We start from the raw sequence: 20337 nt of genomic DNA, 5'->3' as shown, positions 1-20337 counted from the left end.
GTCACACCAAGACTTCTTTTTATTTTAAATGTATATAAGTTTTTGGTGTTTTTATATAAACAAATATTGTTGTTCATATTGGTATTTGGATTGGTATGTATTGTTTCTTGTCTGGTCGGTATTCCCCTGTTCGCCTGGAAGTCACGTAACAAATGGTGAAACTGTCGTCAGCACACTAGCGAGAACTTCTTATTGCCACGATGACATCAGACGGAGTCGCGTGCGGAGCCGTGCAATTGTGACGTCCTCATCAACGTGGGGAGCTCAACTCAAATGTCTCCATCTCTTCCTGTGTAGTAGTAACATATTGGCCAGATGGATACAAGTCCCCCAGAGTAATACAGCCCCCATACGATACCAGCAGGCCATGGTCATGGATCACTCAGTTTGCAAGAAGGACTGGATTTTCCATACCTCCAGCTCCGGCACATAGGGTGCCCTGCGGAGAACTACTTGCACTGCCCTCTCCCAGGGTCTGCACACCATCCTCCACATGGGTGGCATTGTCCCCGGCATTCTATTTCTCCTCAGCAACAGGGCCCAGAGGTCTTCCCACCCTTTAGAGCCAGCCAAAAAGCTTTTCTCCCCAATTGGACTCGTTGTCGAACCAGTGCACGGCCTGCTGTAGATGTGATGTAAGATAGTACATTTCGAGGTCGGGACTTCCATACCACCTCTATCCTAGCCCAACTGCAACGTGGTGAGCCCTACCCTGTATCTTTTTCCAGCCTATTCTAGTTCCACCAGGAGCTGGTCCAGTTCATGAGACACTTCGGGTTATCTCGTACATGGTTCCGTACAACAAATAATGGCACAGAGGCATTACCACCATCTTAATTAGGGCAGTGTTTCCCATTAAGGTATATTCCATAAATTAATGGACGGCTAAAGATTGCGATCACCCGCCCCATATTTAAAGTATGGCACTGTTGTATTCCATGCACAACATGCATGCCAAGGGAACGCGTGCTATCCGTATTCCAGGGCAGTCCCGACTCAAAAAGGTGAGCTGCCTCAATCCCCCTCAACTGGTCCAGCGGAAACAATACTGAGTTCTACTGATTAACATGCAGTCCAGAGTTCTTCCAAATTCCTTAATCATATTCAACAGGATCAGGGCTGAGATGTTCAGCCAACGCAGATAAATCATTGCGTCTTCTGCATGGAAGGACATGACCTAGGTCATCTGACCCACTTTTAAACTCCAGCCGTGCAACACCTGTCACAGCTTGCATGCCACCAGCTCCATAGCCAGGGCGAACAGCAAAGGGAGAAAGGGGACACCCCTGCCAACCTCCCCACTGCAGCTGGACCACCTCCAACACCCTGTCAGCACACGTATCAATAGTTGAGCACATAATAGTTTAATCCAGGCAACAAACTTGGGACCCAACTCCATTCTTTCCTGCACGTGCCACATATACTCCCAGCTAACTGAATGAAACGCCTTCTCTATATTTAGGAAAGCAAGGGCATATTGATCCTCTTCGGGACAAGGTGGGTGAAAGATGTGTGCCAACCTTCACAGGCTGCAGAGCGTTTTTCTATGGGGGATAAATCCTGATTGGTCAGGGTGGACCAATTTAGGGAGGTGGTGGCATAAACGCTTTGTTAGCATTTGGCCAAGTATCTTTTGGTCTACATTAAAAAATGACAGAGGGTTGTAAAAGGCTGCCTCTAGAGGGTCCTTCCCGGGTTTTGGTATTAACACTGCTAGCGGTTCACGCATGGACACAGAGCACTCCTCTCTCAAAAGCTTCCTGGACTAACCTTTCAGTGAATCTTAAATTTGTTAGACTCTTGATCTGCCAGTCCTATCTTCAGATCTGAAATACTGTGAGTTATTTTTATTGGAAATTTTATAAAATTGTGGGGCACGGAAATCTTTTTACTTTACAGCCAACTAGTGCCAACCATCACCATGGCTAACAGAGGCAAGAAATCTTGTCAAAGCTTGATCATCCTGTGGCCTTAAAAAGATTTACATTGATGATCCTCATTTTAAGTGTATTTATTGTCTTCACCCAAATAAGGCATCAAAATGAGACATTTATAGGAGTTTTTCAACTAAGACTTTTAAGGACAGATAAAGGAAGTTGGAACTTTATGGCTAAAGAGAATGTTCCTCTTACTAAAGGACATGTCCCTCTTCAGGGTAAGATTCTATGAAAAGTGCTCCTCCAAGCACTTCCAAAATGGCAAACAAAAAAAGGAGACTAATTCAATTTCTTAATTATAGATTTGTTTGGAAAAGTGCTTGCAGCAAAGCCTTTTGTCTCTAAACAAGGAAATCATGCATCTAAGAAATCAGTATATACACAGACATCGAAATCAATTGAGGATCAACCTGTGAAGAAGAAAAAAGTCTGCAACATTTCAAATCTCATCAACAATGTTGACAACATTGTTGTCTATTAGACCGTTGATGTCAAGACCATCAGCATCTACGAAAACAACTCTGTCAGCTGCAATCCAGAGGATGCAGACCCAGCGATGCAGACTCCGTTGACACTTAACCCATCAACGATGGAACCTTATCCGTTGACGGCCATCAGCAGATACGCATTTTAAGGCGATCACTGTGCTGTAGATCAAGGCACCGTTAATTTGGATACCATTGATGCTAGAGACTATGCTGATGACAATAATACAGTTGACAATCTTGCCGTTGACAATGACACCATCAAAGCTACTTTTGGGACCTTTACTTTCTCCATTGAAGGTATCCACATTCACACCAGTTCACATTTTAAAATCTGATCAGGAAGGGGAGGCAAGGGGCTGTGCTTTGACAACTTTACAGATGATACCTCTTTTCAGCGTCTGACCTGATGGCAAGTATGTGGCTCCCAAAACAAAGTGATGTCTGTATATCAATTTATGGAAGGCAATACATGCTGACAGCCAAAGAGCAGTCTCTTGCTTGGACAAAGGAAGACCTCCCAATGGCTGTCCAAAAGACGCAAACAGCAGGTCTGATGTGCCTATGTCCTTCAATTTGTCTATGTTAAATCTGAGGCAACAATGCAGGTCTAATACATGTAACAATTGTTCTGCTGACATGGATGGATTTGGGAGAAAAGATCAAAGAATGACAGGTTCATTAAAGTGAAATTCAGTATGAACCTTGGGCATAAACTTGGAATTGGTTTTTAGGATTGCGTTGTCCTTCCCAAACCTCAGGACACTCGAACTGCACACAAATACACGTTGCACCCGTACAGTATGCTCAGAAGCTGTTGTTAGTACTTGCCCCAGAAATTGCATGTGGTTGTTATTCCTACTATTTTCTGGTGCCAAAGGACAGAGGCCTTAGGCCTATTCTAGACCTGTTTCCTCTCAATGCCTTCTTCCGGAAGGAGAAATTCAAGATGCCCACCCTGGCCCAGGTCTTGTCTGCCCTCTACCCTAGAGACTGGATAGTGCTGTTGGACCTGCGAGGACGCCTGTTTCCATAAGCCCATCCTGCCAACTCATTAGCAGTACCCGAGGTTTATTTTGGTACAGGAACATTTCCAGTACTCTGTGCTCCCCTTTGGTCTCACCGGTGCTCCTTGTGTATTCACAAAATTGATGGTCGTGGTGGCAGTACGAGTTTGGAGGACAGGGGTGCTAGTCTTACCCTCCCTCAACAACTGGCTGTTGTAGGTGGGCTTCCTCTAGGCAGTCGTCAACCATCTCCAAACTGCAAAAAACCTCCGATCATCTTTGGGGTTCACTATCAACATGCTGAAGTCACACCGGACGTCTTCTCAAATTCTGCCCTTCTTTGGAGCCATTTTGAACAGTGTTTGGTTTCATGCCTGTCACCTAGGAAAGAGAGTCCAGGGCATTCAGGCTGTGATCCCAATCTTTCAGCCTTGGTCCTGGATTTCAGTGAATTTGAATCTGGGGCTACCAGGATTGATGGCCTCCTGCGCCTTGCTGGTAGAGCATGCAGGGTTGCATATTCGGCCTCAGCAGTGGGATCTGAAGTCTCAGTGGGCCCAACATCAAGGAGACCTCTCTGACAATGCTCATTTTTCAGAGGAGACTGCAAAAGGCCTGTAGTGGTGGTTGCTGGACAGCAATTGGGTCAGCAGCAGACCCCTCTCCCTTCCTCACCCAGGGCTGACATTGGAGACGGATGGAAACAGGTGTCCTGCAGGCCCAACAGCACCATCCAGTATCCAGGGTAGTGCGTGGACAAGACCTGGGCCAGGGTGAGCATCTTGAATTTTTACTTCTGGAAAAAGACATTAAGAGGAAACAGGTATAGAATAGGCCTAAGGCCTCTGGCCTGTGGCACCAGAAACTAGTGGGAAAAACAACCACATCCTATTTCTGGGGAAAGTACCAATACAACAGCTTCTTTGGTTGAAAGGGCTTACCCTTTTTACAGCAAAATGGATAGATGGTCCTCAGGTCCAAACAAGGCAATTCTTTTCGACCAGTAAACACCCCCCCCCCCCCCCCCAGCACTCCCCAACTACAAATCTATAACCTCCAAATTCTTGGGGCAACCTTTCATAGAGGGGAACTGTGGGGCCATATGAATGTTAATAGTTTGGAAAAAGTTGAAAGTAGTTTCCTACGACTCTTCACTAATCTCCTTGCTAGCACCCCTTGAAGCCCCTTGTGGCTTGATATGGGACTTAAACCCCTCTCTGACAAAGTGGGTCTTAACCCAATTATGTACTGGTGACGGATCTGGGAATCGCCAGCACTTTTGCTATATAGGCAGGGCCTGGAGGATGTTATGAGATTACCAGGGGCCACCAGAATTCCCTGGTTTAGGTTTATCTAATGTTGATTGAGTGGGTTGGGGTGTGGGAATCTTTTGTCAATCCTTACGGCAGTTTCAGGGATTTCGAAAGAGGCACTCAAACGTCTAGCTTGGCAATACAATGATACATATTTTTTTTGGGGCTGAGCTTGTGTGGGTTCCCTCATCACCACCTTCCTCGAACATAAAGATGGTTATATCACAGAAGAATATTTAGACGAGATTGAACCCCCCTTAGCCAAAACTCTGTTTGAAATTTCGATTTATGACCCTGCCTCTTCGATCAGTCAAGGTTAAGTGGCAAAATGTATCTAATAGTTCAGATGGGAGTTGGCCCTTTTGTCCCCAGGTGTTTAAATCTAGTTTTCACAGTGTTTTTTTTTTTTGTTTTTTTTTTTTTGCTCGTCCTATGCGGGTATAGAAGGAAGTGGATTTTACCCCTTTGTCGTAGCCTAGGATTTAGAGACTGTAGGACAGCCATCAGGGTCCTCAGAAGTGATGTAATAAAACAAATGATTCTGGTCCTAACAGCTGCCTCAAATGGCCCTTATCTTTTAATATGAAATATGGTCTAATTGTGCCTATTGTTAAATTTACTATGTTCTTTTAGGTCTTCATTAATTTAATGTACATTTTAGTCTTTAATATTTTTATGATGATGGAGTTGAAATTGGCCTCGTATTGTATTTTGTATGGTAAGGTTTTGATTATGATAAGGTGATGATTTTAAACGTTTTTTGTTGTTGTTTTGTTTATGCCATTATTTCATAAATGTTATAAGAACTATAGGACTGCTATGCACTTTAGGACCAACAGTCTATATGTTTTAATTTGTTATATTTTTATCACTGTATGATTTGGTTAAGCTACTTTTGTACTGTCCTTGTGTTTTTCTTTTATGCATTTTAATCTGAAGAAAGATTTAGAAACTGAACTGAATTTCTCCTTCTGGAGGGAGGCATTGAGAGGAAGCAGGTCTAGAATAGGCCTACGGCCTCCGTCCTTCTTGGGCACCAGAAACTAGTGGGAATAACAGCCGCATCCTAGTTCTGGGGCAAGAACAACCTGGACAGCTTATGTGGCCAAAATGGCCTACCCTTCCTACAGCAAAATGGAGAGAGGTCCCTGATTCAGTTGCTGCCAGGAGGGTGGAAGATGCTGCAAAGAAGAGAAGAAGGATAAGTTGTATCCCCTGCAAATGATTTATAGAATCCATCTGACATTACCTGTCAACCCATGAAGAATCTGTGGTGTCTGCCTCCCACCAGGTGGCTGTATTCCTTTAAGGGCAAGCTAAAGAGGTTTAGCAGGTCGGGTGGCAGGGCATGGCCTTAGCTGCAAAACTGATGGGTTTCTTGTTGAGGCTGGACAGGCTGGTGGTAAGGGGCACTGCTACCAAATCCGCAAAAGGAGCAGTAGAACTGTTATAGTTGGTGAGGTGGGTCGGACAGGGCCTGAGAGCATGCAGTAGCTCTGCTGTCTTTATAACACTCTGGAGTGTAATCAGTCTGATTCACAAACAGAATAGTCCTGTCAAAGGGAATGTCCAACAGGGAGAACTGGGCGTTAACCAAGAACCCAGTCAATTGCGGCAACGCATGGCAGCACTGGTGCTGATGGCCTGCCCGATGGAATGTATAATGTCCAAGCCACAACGAATCGTGAACTTGGCTGTAACCCAAACATCTTGAAAGATTCTGAGGAAGAACAGGTCGGAGATATTCGGGCACATCAGGAAGGACTTGTGCCACCGAATCCCAAAAGGCAAAGGGAAAAGCGTCCCAAAAAGCAGCTGGTGTTATCTGATCAAAGTGCCAGACTGGAATTGAAAAAGAAATTACTTACCTGTAACTTCAGTTCTCTAACATTGGTATCTGTTAGATGCTCATTTGGTTGAATCTTTCCCCACTGTCACTTTGGAAATGCCTGGTACATTAAAACAGCAGTATACAGTGTAAAAAAGACTGTTAGACTTGTCAGCCTAAGGGTGGTTTCTCTCCAAACATTCTGCCTTCCTGGTCCATTTTTGCTGATCTTATTTTTGTTGCCTTAGGCAGTGGTAAAGTGCACAAAGTGCTTGAGCTCTCTCTTCTAAACATGGTAAAATAGGCTTACACTTTATTGGCACATTTAATTTACTTGTAAATCCCTAGTAAAGCGGTACCACCTGTACTCAGGGCTTGTAAATTAAATGCTACTAGTGGCCCTACAGCACGTCTTGTGTCACCCACTTAAGTAGCCCTTTTAAAGATGTTTCAGACCTGCCATTGCAGCCTATGTGTGTAGTTTTAAACTGCACTTTCAACCTGGCAAAACAGTCCTTTTGCCAGGCCCAAACCTTCCTTTTAATGCGTCTGTCACCCATAGGGTTGGCCCTACACAGCCCAGAAGGCAGGGTGGAGTGTAATTAAAAGGTTGGATTTGCACTACGTGCTTACCTTCGATTGGGTAGAGGTCAACATTTCATGTGTCTGAGAAATTGTAATTAAAAATCATCATTAATGGAAAAGTCAGGTTTTAAGTTACAATTTTTAAAATGCCTGCAGTCTGTTTGAGTTACATAAATGACTGTAGTTGACAGTTGGGCTTTGTATAGTCCTCACAAACAGCAATGCAATTGAGAGATTAGGTGTGCTTGGATGGGCCATCAACTGGTAGGGTGGGGGGTGGAGCAGGGCACAGCCATACTTGCAACTGAACAGGTTGTGCCCTGCCTTCAGAGAAAGGACGTGTCACCGCTGCACTGCTCATGCAGTCAGCCTGGAGGCAGGGAACTTCAAGGACTTCAATGGGAATTCTCCAGAAATGTGTACTTCAAAGTGGGCACCAGATATGAATACTGGACCCTCAGAACCAACTCTTCAAAACACGCCTGGAACTGTGGATGCTACAGAAAAAGGACTGCTGTGTTGCTTTGCTGCCAGAGGACTACCGCTCTGCTGCCCTGCTACTCTGCTACCAGTTTGCTGAGAAGGAAAACCTGACCAGCACCTTTCATCCCATGCAGAAGTGACTGCAAATGTCAACCAGATGACCTCCTGTTTTAAGGTACAGGGACAGAAGCTCCAGAGGCCACCCTGCAAATGCCAAGCGGACCTGCTGCCTGGACCTGCAACTGGACTTGCCTGAGAGGCATGCTGGACTCTGCTCGAGTGAGTTCCTGACCCTCAAATTGTGCCCCTCAGTTCCAAGACCTTGGTGTGGCCTCAGTTGAGCTCCCTTGAAGTTTTCGGCTCTTTGCTGGAAGACCTGTTGACTTAAAGATCTTGACGCTCGCACTGCCTGTCAACGCAAATCTCTGGTGAACCAGACTCTTCGCGCTGCAGTGACCGCCAACGACGCCCAGTAGCACGAGATTTGCACTTCATACTACAGTATATACTACTATCGGGACCGTCAGCAAGGCAGAGAGTCCAAAGAAGATGAAGCAGTCCCCATATGAGACCCACTAGATGAGGAACCAGAAGTCATGGAGGACCCACGCAGCATCACTGAAGAAGGGTCCCGTGCCGCAGGAGAAGCAGGCAGAGGGCTGTGCATCACAAGAAGGACTGCTGGGAGCTGGGGCTACACGGAGCCTGAAGATCCCTTGGAGGAGATGCAAAGAAGCCTTGGCACGTACAAGAGACGCAGTGGGGTACCGTCCTACATGGGAAGGCAAGGGCTTAGCTTCACCAAAGTTGGACAGCTGGCAGAGAGGACCAAGAGGACTACTCTGGACCACCACGTGTGATGCAGGATCCATGTAACTCAGGATGAGAGGAGATCCACGCAGCCAGTCTTTGTTGCAGTTGGTGCCTGGAGATGCAAGGATGTGACTCCTTTACTCCAAGGGAGATTACTTATTCCTTCTTCTGCAGACTGAAGACTTGCCGCCCTCAGAGGATGCACAGCCAGGGAAATGTTGCAGAAGCTGGATGGATCCGTGGAAGCAATGTTGCAAGCAGAGTCTACCTCGTGGATGCAGATTGTCGGTTCCTGGAGGGCCCAGTCGCGGTTCCAGTGGCTTGAAGTCAAAGTAGAGGTTGCAGAGGAGTCCTGTTGGAATCTTGCAAGCCGAATCTGAGGATCCACCCAAGAGAGAGACCCTAAATAGTCCTGAAAGGGGGAGCCAGGTGACCACTGTAGGAGGCTGGCCTGGCTTGTAGTGGGTACCAAGGGGTACTTACACCTTGCACCAGGTCCAGGTATCCCTTATTAGTGTAGAGGGGTGTCTAGCAGCTTAGGCTGATAGAAAAGGTAGCTTAGCAGAGCAGCTTAGGCTGAACTAGGAGGCATGTAAAGCTCCTACTATACCACTGGTGTCATATTCACAATATCATAAGAAAACACAATACACAGATATACTAAAAATAAAGGTACTTTATTTTTATGACAATATGCCAAAAGTATCTCAGTGAGTACCCTCAGTTTGAGGATAGCAAATATACACAAGATATATGTACAAAATACCAAAAATATACAGTAATAGCAATAGAAAGCAATGCAAGCAATGTACAGTCACAATAGATTGCAATGATGGCACATAGGTATAGGGGCAACACAAACCATATACTCTAGAAGTGGAATGCGAACCATGAATGGACCCCAAACCTATGTGACCTTGTAGAGGGTCGCTGGGACTGTAAGAAAACAGTGAGGGTTAGAAAAATAGCCCACCCCAAGACCCTGAAAAGTGGGTGCAAAGTGCACCTAAGTTCCCCAAAGAGCACAGAAGTCGTGATAAGGGAATTCTGCAAGGAAGACCAACACCAGCAATGCAACTACGATGGATTTCCGGACGAGAGTACCTGTGGAACAAGGGGACCAAGTCCAAAAGTCACGATCAAGTCAGGAGTGGGCAGGTGCCCAGGAAATGCCAGCTGTGGGTGCAAAGAAGCTGCCACCGGATGGTAGAAGCTGTGGATTCTGCAAGAACGACAAGGGCTAGAAACTTCCCCTTTGCAGGATGGATGTCCCACGTCGTGAAGAAGCTTGCAGAGGTGTTTCCGTGCAGAAAGACCTCAAACAAGCCTTGCTAGCTGCAAGGGTCGCGGTTAGGGTTTTTGGATGCTGCTGTGGCCCAGGAGGGACCAGGATGTCACCAATTGCGTGAGGAGACAGAGGGGGCGTCCAGCAAGACAAAGAGCCCACTCAGAAGCAAGCAGCACCCGCAGAAGTGCCGGAACAGGCACTACGAAGTGGAGTGAACCGGAGCTCACCCGAAGTCACAAAGGAAGGTCCCACGATGCCGGAGGACAACTCAGGAGGTCGTGCACTGCAGGTTAGAGTGTCGGGGACCCAGGCTTGGCTGTGCACAAAGGAAATCCTGGAAGAGTGCACAGGAGCCGGAGCAGCTGCAAATCACGCGGTACCCAGCAATGCAGTCTAGCGTGGGGAGGCAAGGACTTACCTCCACCAAACTTGGACTGAAGAGTCACTGGACTGTGGGAGTCACTTGGACAGAGTTGCTGAGTTCAAGGGACCTCGCTCGTCGTGCTGAGAGGAGACCCAGAGGACCGGTGATGCAGTTCTTTGGTGCCTGCGGTTGCAGGGGGAAGATTCCGTCGACCCACGGGAGATTTCTTCGGAGCTTCTAGTGCAGCGAGGAGGCAGACTACCCCCACAGCATGCAGCACCAGGAAAACAGTCGAGAAGGCGGCCGGATCAGCGTTACAAGGTCGCAGTAGTCGTCTTTGCTACTTTGTTGCAGTTTTGCAGGCTTCCAGAGCAGTCAGCGGTCGATTCCTTGGCAGAAGGTGAAGAGAGAGATGCAGAGGAACTCTGATGAGCTCTTGCATTCGTTATCTAAAGAATTCCCCAAAGCAGAGACCCTAAATAGCCAGAAAAGGAGGTTTGGCTACTTAGGAGAGAGGATAGGCTAGCAACACCTGTAGGAGCCTATCAGAAGGAGTCTCTGACGTCACCTGCTGGCACTGGCCACTCAGAGCAGTCCAGTGTGCCAGAAGCACCTCTGTTTCCAAGATGGCAGAGGTCTGGAGCACACTGGAGGAGCTATGGGCACCTCCCAGGGGAGGTGCAGGTCAGGGGAGTGGTCACTCCCCTTTCCTTTGTCCAGTTTCGCACCAGGGCAGGGCTGGGGGATCCCTGAACCGGTGTAGACTGGCTTATGCAGAGATGGGCACCATCTGTGCCCATCAAAGCATTTCCAGAGGCTGGGGGAGGCTACTCCTCCCCAGCCCTGACACCTTTTTCCAAAGGGAGAGGGTGTAACACCCTCTCTCTGAGGAAGTCCATTGTTCTGCCTTCCTGGGCAAAGCCTGGCTGGACCCTAGGAGGGTAGAAACCTGTCTGAGGGGTTGGCAGCAGCAGCAGCTGCTGCAGTGAAACCCCAGGAAAGGTAGTTTGGCAGTACCGGGGTCTGTGCTAGAGACTCGGGGGATCATGGAATTGTCTCCCCAATGCCAGAATGGCATTGGGGTGACAATTCCATGATCTTAGACATGGTACATGGCCATGTTCGGAGTTACCATTGTGACACTATACATATGTTGTGACATATGTATAGTGCACATGTGTAATGGTGTCCCCGCACTCACAAAGTCTGGGTAATTGTGACCTGAACAATGTGGGGGCACCTTGGCTAGTGCCAGGGTGCCCACACACTACGTAACTGAGCACCCAACCTTTACCAGGTAAAGGTTAGACATATAGGTGACTTATAAGTTACTTAAGTGCAGTGGTAAATGGCTGTGAAATAACGTGGACGTTATTTCACTCAGGCTGCGATGGCAGGCCTGTGTAAGAATTGTCAGAGCTCCCTATGGGTGGCAAAAGAAATGCTGCAGCCCATAGGGATCTCCTGGAACCCCAATACCCTGGGTACCTCAGTACCATATACTAAGGAATTATAAGGGTGTTCCAGTATGCCAATGTAAATTGGTGAAATTGGTCACTAGCCTGTTAGTGACAATTTGTAGAGAGAGAGCATAATCACTGAGGTTCTGGTTAGCAGAGCCTCAGTGAGACAGTTAGGCATCACACAGGGAACACATACATATAGGTCACAAACTTATGAGCACTGGGGTCCTGGCTAGCAGGGTCCCAGTGACACATAACAAACATACTGAAAACATAGGGTTTTCACTATGAGCACTGGGCCCTGGCTGGCAGGATCCCAGTGAGACAGTGAAAACACCCTGACATACACTCACAAACAAGCCAAAAGTGGGGGTAACAAGGCTAGAAAGAGGCTACTTTCTCACAACCACCTATCAGGAGGGGCCTATGACGTCACCTGTCTGGCCTGGCCACTCAGATGCTCCCAGAGGTCCCTGCCAACCTTGGATTAAAGATGGCAGAACCCAGTGACCCTCTGTAGGAGCTCTGGGAAGTACCCCTGGGGTGGTAATGGACAGGGGAGTGGTCACTCCCCTTTCTATTGTCCTATTTCACGCCAGAGCGGAGACTGGAGGTCCCTGAACCAGTTTAGACTGGTTTATGCACAGAGGGTACCAAATGTGTCCTTCAAAGCTTACCAGTGGCTTGGGGAGGCTTCCCCTCCCAGGCCATGTAACACCTATTTCCAAAGGGAGGTGGGTGTAACACCCTCTCCCAAAGGAAATCCTTTGTTCTGCCTTCCTGGGCTTGAGCTGTTCAAGCAGCAGGAGGGCAGAAACCTGTCTGAGAGGTGGCAGCAGCTTGGCCTGTCTGGAAAGCCCTAGAAGTTTGGTAGCAGCAATGCTGGGGATCCTCAAAGGAGCCTCCAGAGTGTATGGAATCATAGTTCCAATGCTGGCAACAGTATTGGGGTATGATTCCGACATGTTTGATACCAAACATGCCTAGGCTCAGAGTTACCATTATGTAGCTGGACATAGGTGTAGTGACCTTTGTCCAGTTCACACAAAAATTGGCATCCCCTCAGGAAGTCCATGAAAATGGCACTGGAGTTCATTGGGCACCCTCACAAACCGGTATTTGTACCCTGCGCTCTGAGCTAGGTGGGCCTGCCTTAAGGGTGACTTATAGTGACCTGGTGCAGTGACCTATTGTGAAAAAAGGGTGCATGCACCCTTTCCCTCAGGCTGTAATGGCAGGCCTGCAGAATACTTTGCATGGGCTCCCCAATGGGTGGCATAATACATGCTGCAGCCCCTGGGGACCCCCTGGTATCCCAATGCCCTAGGTACCAGCTACTAGTGACTTACATGGGGCACCAGTATGCCAAAATGTTGGGAGAAAATGGTACAGGTTACCAAGTTAGAAGGGAGAAAACGTAATCACTGGGATCCTGGTTATCAGGATCCCACTGAACACAGTCAAGCACATTGATAACAGGCAGAAAATGGGGCAACCATGCCAAGAAAGAGGGTACTTTCATACACCCTCCCATTTGCAGATACCCTGCCGATGAAAGATGACTTTGAAAGATTTTTTTGTCTCACGCTGGACAGATGTACTTTGTTTCTGCTCGTCTTTGAGCAATCTCTTCCATCCTGCAATACTTTCCCTCTACATGTTTTCTCAAGCAGAAGAGAACATCTTGAAATATCATTGTCCCTTTTCCCTTACTCCCAGGATTTTCTACCCTCTTTCCAAACGTGCTATTTTAATAAACATGTTCATGTTGTGATGCACCATACAGTCTACCCTCTAAGGTAATAGTACAACATGTTGTATGCTACAAGGAAAAGGCAATTGCTGGTTAACTTGGAAATGTTAATTGTTATCATAACCATCACTTTAGGATATTGGGGTAGTTTTAACTCTTGTATCACATAGGGTGTTTTTACTGAATGTAGAATTCTTATGAGAAAACCGATAGCTGTAAAGGAAGTCATTTATGCCGTCTAAATCACTATTTAAATTTCTGTACGCTTGTAGTTCCTGTTACTAAACATATCGTAACAGTAATTCCACAAAAAAAGTACACTTTGCAGCACATCTCATTGCACGTTAGTCTGTGCAAAATATTCAGGGCCATATAACCATTGTCATTCTGTACAAATATGTAGACGTTTTTATTCATTCCTTCTTTTTTTCCTTTGCTTTAGGTCCTCTTATTGCCACCACAGTCTTTTCCTTAAGAGCTAAAGAAAAGGAGGAGCTGTGCCCCTTGGACGACCAGGAGGCTGAAATTAAAAACCATATTAATCTTCCCCGAAGTAAGTAATAGCATGAAATACAAATTAATCTTTGGGCTAACCCACAGCCAAGCACTGTTGTGAAGGTTTTACAGTTGCCCGTCAGTAATTGCCCTACTGTCAACAAAATGCCAGTTATTCATCACTGGGAACAGGGACTTGTGCTTGCCAAACTAAGTTTAAGTCTTTGAGCAAAGATCTAAGGTAAATTCTCCAATTCGGAATGTTGGTAGCATGACAGCCATAGCCACATGTGCCCTGTTATCCTAGACATAACTTTTAATGAACAATTACTGCTGTGGTGGCCTGGTGTCCACTTCCTTCTGAAGGTTCTCAAGTGTTCCTCAAGCACAGTCTACTAGTAATAAACATGAAGGCTATAAAAGGGAAACTAACACAGAAATGCAGTTTAGAACTATTAACCCCGCACACCCTCAACCCTCCCATCCCTGAACTATGCATCATCACAATTTAGAGTAGTCATGCAATATTGACAGCTTTACTGGGGTTGTGTTGTGAAACCCTACCCGACAGGTGTAGACAGTTATTCTGGTGCTGATTCCGTTGATATAAAAAACATCTTGCCAACCTGGATCCAGGTAAATTATGCTTGTGTGGGCTCTCTATAATTGTATCGGTGGTGCTATACTTTAAATGACAACATTGTGTGTTGTTGTGTAACTAATTATCTGTGGGTTCCCTTAGCTTTAAATGATTCTAGCATCGCATCCCATTCCAGCTCTGTGTTTTTTCCCTCCTTAATCCCCTGTACTCCTCCCCGCGAAGCACCCCACTCTCAGCCAGTCCCCATTTCTCCACCTCCACCGCCACTGGGACACCGGAGGCACCGTTGAGGATTTCCAACGCCTCGTCAAGAGATGCTTTGCCAGCAACAGTGCCAGATCTGCAAATCGTGCCATCACCCTGTGGCCCTTAAGTTTAGGAAACAGGCCCAAAGTGCATTGTTCTAGTGAGTGCCAGTGATTCTGCTCTGTAAGTTCCATCAAGGTCGATGCAGTGTGTGCCCAGTTAGAAGATATCACTGGGAAGTCCCACAACATTGGTAGCAGCCCGGGATGTGAAGCGTGACATTGTGGACATGTAGACAGAACCGTGGGAAATATGGTGTGGGGGTACATATCGGATGAAATGGGCTCAATGTAGGATGGAAAACTGAATGAATTTAAAACGGGAATTTCATGCAATGTTATTGGTATATCGTAGGAGGATGGCCCATCCCTTTCTCTAAGGTCATGGGCCAAGTCCTCTTTCCTTCTTTTCGGCAGTGGTGCTAAAGAAACCAGCAGAGGTGCACGAAGACCGCAATAAATTCACCAAACTCGATGTCTCCTGTATCCCACTGTGTGCAGAGCCCGGATTAATTCATGTGTAGAGGGAGAGAGAGGGGAAAAAAAAGTTTTTAAAAAAAATCTGTATGATTAAGTAAGGGGCTGTCCGCAAAAAAATCACCTATGGTGTTGACCCCACCTTGCATCCAGGGATGTATTATGAGCCCAGACAGAATATATTATGGAGGTTCCCCCGATTAAGCACAGCGGGAGTGTAACCGATTTCTGGCTAATTGCGACCGGCCAGCCAATACCTGAGCGACGGTAATTGTCCGAGCATACAATATGATTTATATTCAGGGCTGCCTATTTGCCAGTTTGAACATTTGAGCAGGAACTACAGCCGGTATGTTAACAAAATGGTTGTGCAGGCGTGGTAATGCCACCATTTTGACGAGGACCAGGCGGCCTCCTGCTGAAAGCGGCAGAATGCCCCAAAAATTTATCTGTGATTTGAGGGAGGTTATAGTTTTCTTAAGATTACCCTCCAGGACGTCTATTATATCTCAATGCACCAGAATACCCAGGTATCAAAATGAGTAGGGTGTCATTTAGATACCTATATCGCCGAATGGGTAAACTGGACCATTAAAAACCTCATTAAATGAGAAGGTGTATGATTTGGTGAAGTTAATATGTAATCAAGAGAGTGTTGCCAAAGTTTGAAATAGGTTGACTGTTCTGGACATATCTTTACGGAGATCCTTTATATAAAGTATCATATCATCTGCATGTAATGATATTGCATGAGTGGTAGGCCCTTTCAGGATTCCCCAGTCATGGCCTCTTGCCTTAAGAGTTGGGCTAGAGGTTCTAAGGCCAGTACAAAAAGGAGTGGTGATAGTGGGCAGCCTTGCCTGATGCCATGGTGAACTGAGTAAGCGCCTGAAATAGGTTGACTGGTTGGCACCCTCGTGTTGGGATCTGCATAGAGTATTCGCACCCAGCGGATGTAAGTAGGGTGTAGGTTAAAGCGCTGGCAGGCTGCCACCATAAAATCCCAACTAAGAGTGTCAAAAGCATGCCTCAGATCCAAGGAAAGGCAGCCCACTCATGGAAAACGCCCCTTAACGGCATCTATAATATAGTATAGTCGGCGTATGTTGAGTGAGATATTAACGGTTGGGAATGAAGCTGCACTGATCTATGTGAAGGAGTTTTGGGATCTTGGGAAGTAGTCTGCGGACTAATACTTTGCTGAGGATTTTATATTCAGTGTTGAGTAATGATAGGGGCCTATACACGGTCACGTCTCTAGGAGGTTTGTCATGTTTCAATAGTGGTAACCAAGCCTTGTGCTGTTGTGAGAGGTAGTTTACCCATTTCTAAAGAGTGTTTATAAAAGCGTTCCAGGTGTGGGACCAGGGAAGTGTGTGGCAAATGTAGCATAGAGCTCTATAGGTAAACTGTCAGTCCCTAGAGTTTTGTTCCAGGCAATTCCCCTAGTAGCTTCCTTAATCTCACTGGAGGTTATAGGGGTGCCCAATGTGTCCCGTTCTGCGTTTGTCACCTTGGGTAGTGTCCGACTGTCTATGAAGGCCTGGATATTTTCAGAGCGTGCCTGGTGGGGCGCTGCATATAAATTGGTGTAAAAAACATGGAAAACTGTGTTAATTTCCAGTTGGGTAGTAGCTTGGGTGTTCTGTGGTGATCGGATGGATGGGAGTGGGAGGAGGAGTCGGACAAATCAGTCTGGCCATTAATGCGCCTGATTTATGAGCCTCAGCGTGGGTTTTGCATATAAGCTCTAAGGTCAATTATACGTAGGCGTTCAGCAGTTCAGCATATTCAGCCCTGACCCTTGTAATTTAGGGGCATGCATCTTGCTATCTGCCACTGCTGCTTCCAGGGATCCTAGGCTATCTCCTACTCGGACAAATTCACCGAAAACTGTTTTACATTTCCTGATTGATCACGTTTAACGCCTCCCATTCAGTGTGTGGTGATGGTGTGGCACTGGTATTGTTGGCAAGGTAGTTTTCTATTGTGGTAGCTTATACATCCCTACACACTCATTCTTTTAGTAATTGTGGCTGCAGCCGCCATGTTGGAATGGGAGGCTGTTTCCTACCCTGTGTAAATGTAATTTCCAAGGGATTATGATCTGATAAGGTTTTTCCTAGATACGTTGCATGGGTGATGGTGGTCAGGAGTGAGGTTGAACGTAAGATCATATCTATGCATGTGTGTAGCATGTGAGGTGGCGAATACAATGGGAACTCGCGCATTCCTACATTATGTTTGCACCAAACATCTAAGATGGACCAACCCGTCACCCACTGATGCAGGGCTTTAGCTTGTCATATCGAGGTAGCGTTGGGCAAATAGTGGTGTGATCTGTCCAACTCAGCATCCAGAACCACGTTAAATTCACACTATAATAGCCAGGGATATTCCACCCATTCTGCCAGGGCAGTGGACAAATGTGGGAGAAAAGTATCTTGTTCTGAATTTGTTGCGTTTATGTTCCCCAGTACCACTGGCGCACCAGCAAGAGTACCCCACACTAGGACACATCCTCTGTGTACATCTCTCCTTGTTTCCAGCGCCGTGAAGGGGATCCTGGAATGGATCCAAATTGCTGCACCTCAGGCATAGGCGGAGTAGGAGGTTTAGAATAACTGGCCCCTCCATTTTCTGCGCAATTTGAGGGCCTCAATTTTGGTCAGATGGGTCTCTTTTCAGGATACCAGATGTGCTTGGCAGGGGTGTAGATGGACCAGTATCCTAAATCGTTTTGTAGAGACCCCTGACATTCCAAGTAATCATATTATATTTGTGGGGTTCATCCTTTTTCTATTAACAATAACAGGCACTGTCTGTTGAATTCTGTCCAACCATTGACAATCAGATAGCCAATCAGTATGAGTGATGAGGCCAGGTATCAGTAAAAAGGAACATAAAGAACAATAAACCCCAGTACAAGGTCCAGTGATATAAACTTGTTCGACCAGAACTATAAAGGAACCCAGTAAACATTCACCCTTGAGGTACATGGCGTGCAGCCTATAGGCAAGTATCGAAACCCAATTTAAGATCTGGCACTCCGGGCGCATCCCTCTGGTAATGTAAATATGCATTAAGCACCACGATGGAGGAGGTCTTCATGGAGGTAAGGAGCCCCACAGCGGCGTGTCCCATAGTGTTGCGTAAAGCAATGTGGGAGAGGGCAGTGAGATTGTGGCTTAATATGTATTCATAAATCAATGATAGAAAAAGAGAGTGAGATGGTCTGGGCATGACCAAAAGAAGCAAACTGTAACAAATTTCTACATGAATAGTATAATTAGCATTAGGGAGAAGAGAGAAGTGTCTTTCTCACTTGAGGGGGAAAGAAAGAGGTCCATCAGGTGGTGGAGGCTTGAGACTAGATCTCATGTATAGAAGTAAGAACAGTTTCCTGTGAATAAAGCACTTAAAGAACTCGCAGCCGAACAGGTCATTAGCCGTTTGCAGTGCAATAGAAGGGAAAAGTGCAGAGCTGGCCCGGGATTCCAAATGCGATGGACTGTCAGATGATTGAATGAGGCTGACTCGGATGGATGGAGAAGGCTGACGAGCGCTGCTTTTCGAGTCCTCCTGGGCCTGCTGCAGAGACGGAAACACGCCCACTCACGGGATGTTCACTGTGGCCTAGGGGTCCCTGATTGTGTTATGGTAGGTCTTGGGGCTTCTGGAAATTGTTGCTCCACCTAATCCCACGCCAGTTCAGGAGCATTGAGGAAGTGAGTTTTCTGCCCATGAATCACTGATCCTCGCTGGGAACAGCAAGGCGAATTTAAGGCCCACAGCATGAAGTTGGTGCTTAACTGCTTGGAAGGAGGATCTTTTATGTTGGAGAGCCAGAATATAGTCTGGGAAGATAGAAATCAGAGTATTATCCATGAGGATCAGTGCGTGTTCTCTCGCACTTTGAACGAGCACATCTCTCTCTTTATAGTTTAAGATGTTGGCCACGAATGGAAGAGACACCTTGATCCCTCGGAGGGCCCGAAGGTCAACGGGGCAGAGTACTGGACTTTACAAGTGGTGCCTGCAGATGCAGGGAAGCTGCTCTTCTGCTCCAATGGAGATTCTTCTGGCGATTGGCGAAGCACTGGCAGCTCTCCGGGTTTCTATGAGGGGGCAAGACAGATCAGTTGCTCCACCAGTGTTGGGTGCAGCAGGCAGGCAGCCAGGGTTGACACCAAGTCATTTGTTCTCCTCTGGTCAGCAGTCTTCCTGTCCACTCCTTTTGTGTCTAGCGAAGATCTGTTTTCCTGATATCAGGAGGTCCCCTAAATACATAATTTAGGAGTAGTTAAAGGACGTGAAGGACACTGTAGCCAATGGGCTCCTTACCCTAGGGGTCACTTCCCCCCAGATGACTACTTCCTTTGGGGAGTGGGCATCACCCTGTCTCCGAATTCCTAATTCCATCACACACAAGATAGTGGAATTCCTAAGGCTATGTTCACTTCAGGCTGGTCACCCTAGGACTGTGTCCAGCCTACAAATGCAGCAAACCTCCTGCATAACTAATGTTCCAGCCTGTCCAGGTGCCAAATGGGCCAGGGGGCAGGAGGTTTGGCATCTACCTTCAGAGGAAAGCCAGGTCTGCATACCAAGGGTGTTGGGCTCATTTCAAGCCTCCTGCTTTGACATGCAGATTTACAGGTCATTCTGTTGGGAGGGGTGTGCTTACACATTTGCCACATCAGGCTTTGCTCCTGAACTCCTGAGAACAGACTCCCACCCGTGGGGGCCAGAAACCCGTATGTTGGTGACAGGCTGGCTAGAACTAATCATTTAGCCCACCAGCAGTTGGTAGGTTTTCAGGGGGCACCCCTAAGGTGCCCTCTTGGTGCGTGTATTAATAAATCCATTTCTGAAATCAGTGAGGGTTTATTAATGTGAGGCGTTTGATGCCAAACGTCCCTATTTGCAGTTAAGCCATAATGTAGCTGGGGAACTTGTATGGACCAGTGTCCAGCACATGCATTTAGAATGGCTTCCCTATTGACTTACTATGTCTAAGAATCGACAAAGCATAGTAGGGGCATATTTGATCATGCATATATGCCCTAACCTGTGATATAATGCATCCTCCATTAGGACTGTATGGCCTGCTGCAGGGATGACGTACAAATATTACAGG

General features: G+C 46.7%; 1 protein-coding gene across 2 annotated transcripts in view; it reads left to right on the top strand.

Moving 5' to 3' along the window:
* Nucleotides 1–20337, top strand: part of LOC138296104 (zinc finger protein 75A-like) — a 333312-nt gene that overhangs the window by 123943 nt on the left and 189032 nt on the right. For both annotated transcript variants that reach the window (XM_069234960.1, XM_069234959.1), the window contains exon 3: nucleotides 13762–13872. In XM_069234960.1, the coding sequence (XP_069091061.1) occupies nucleotides 13762–13872 (111 nt within the window). The remainder of the gene's footprint in view (nucleotides 1–13761; nucleotides 13873–20337) is intronic.

Source organism: Pleurodeles waltl, chromosome 5 (genome assembly GCF_031143425.1).
Source record: "Pleurodeles waltl isolate 20211129_DDA chromosome 5, aPleWal1.hap1.20221129, whole genome shotgun sequence".
Taxonomy (NCBI): Eukaryota; Metazoa; Chordata; class Amphibia; order Caudata; family Salamandridae; genus Pleurodeles; species Pleurodeles waltl.
The sequence above is the reverse complement of the archived record's forward strand: the minus strand, read 5'-3'. Positions and strand labels throughout refer to the sequence as shown.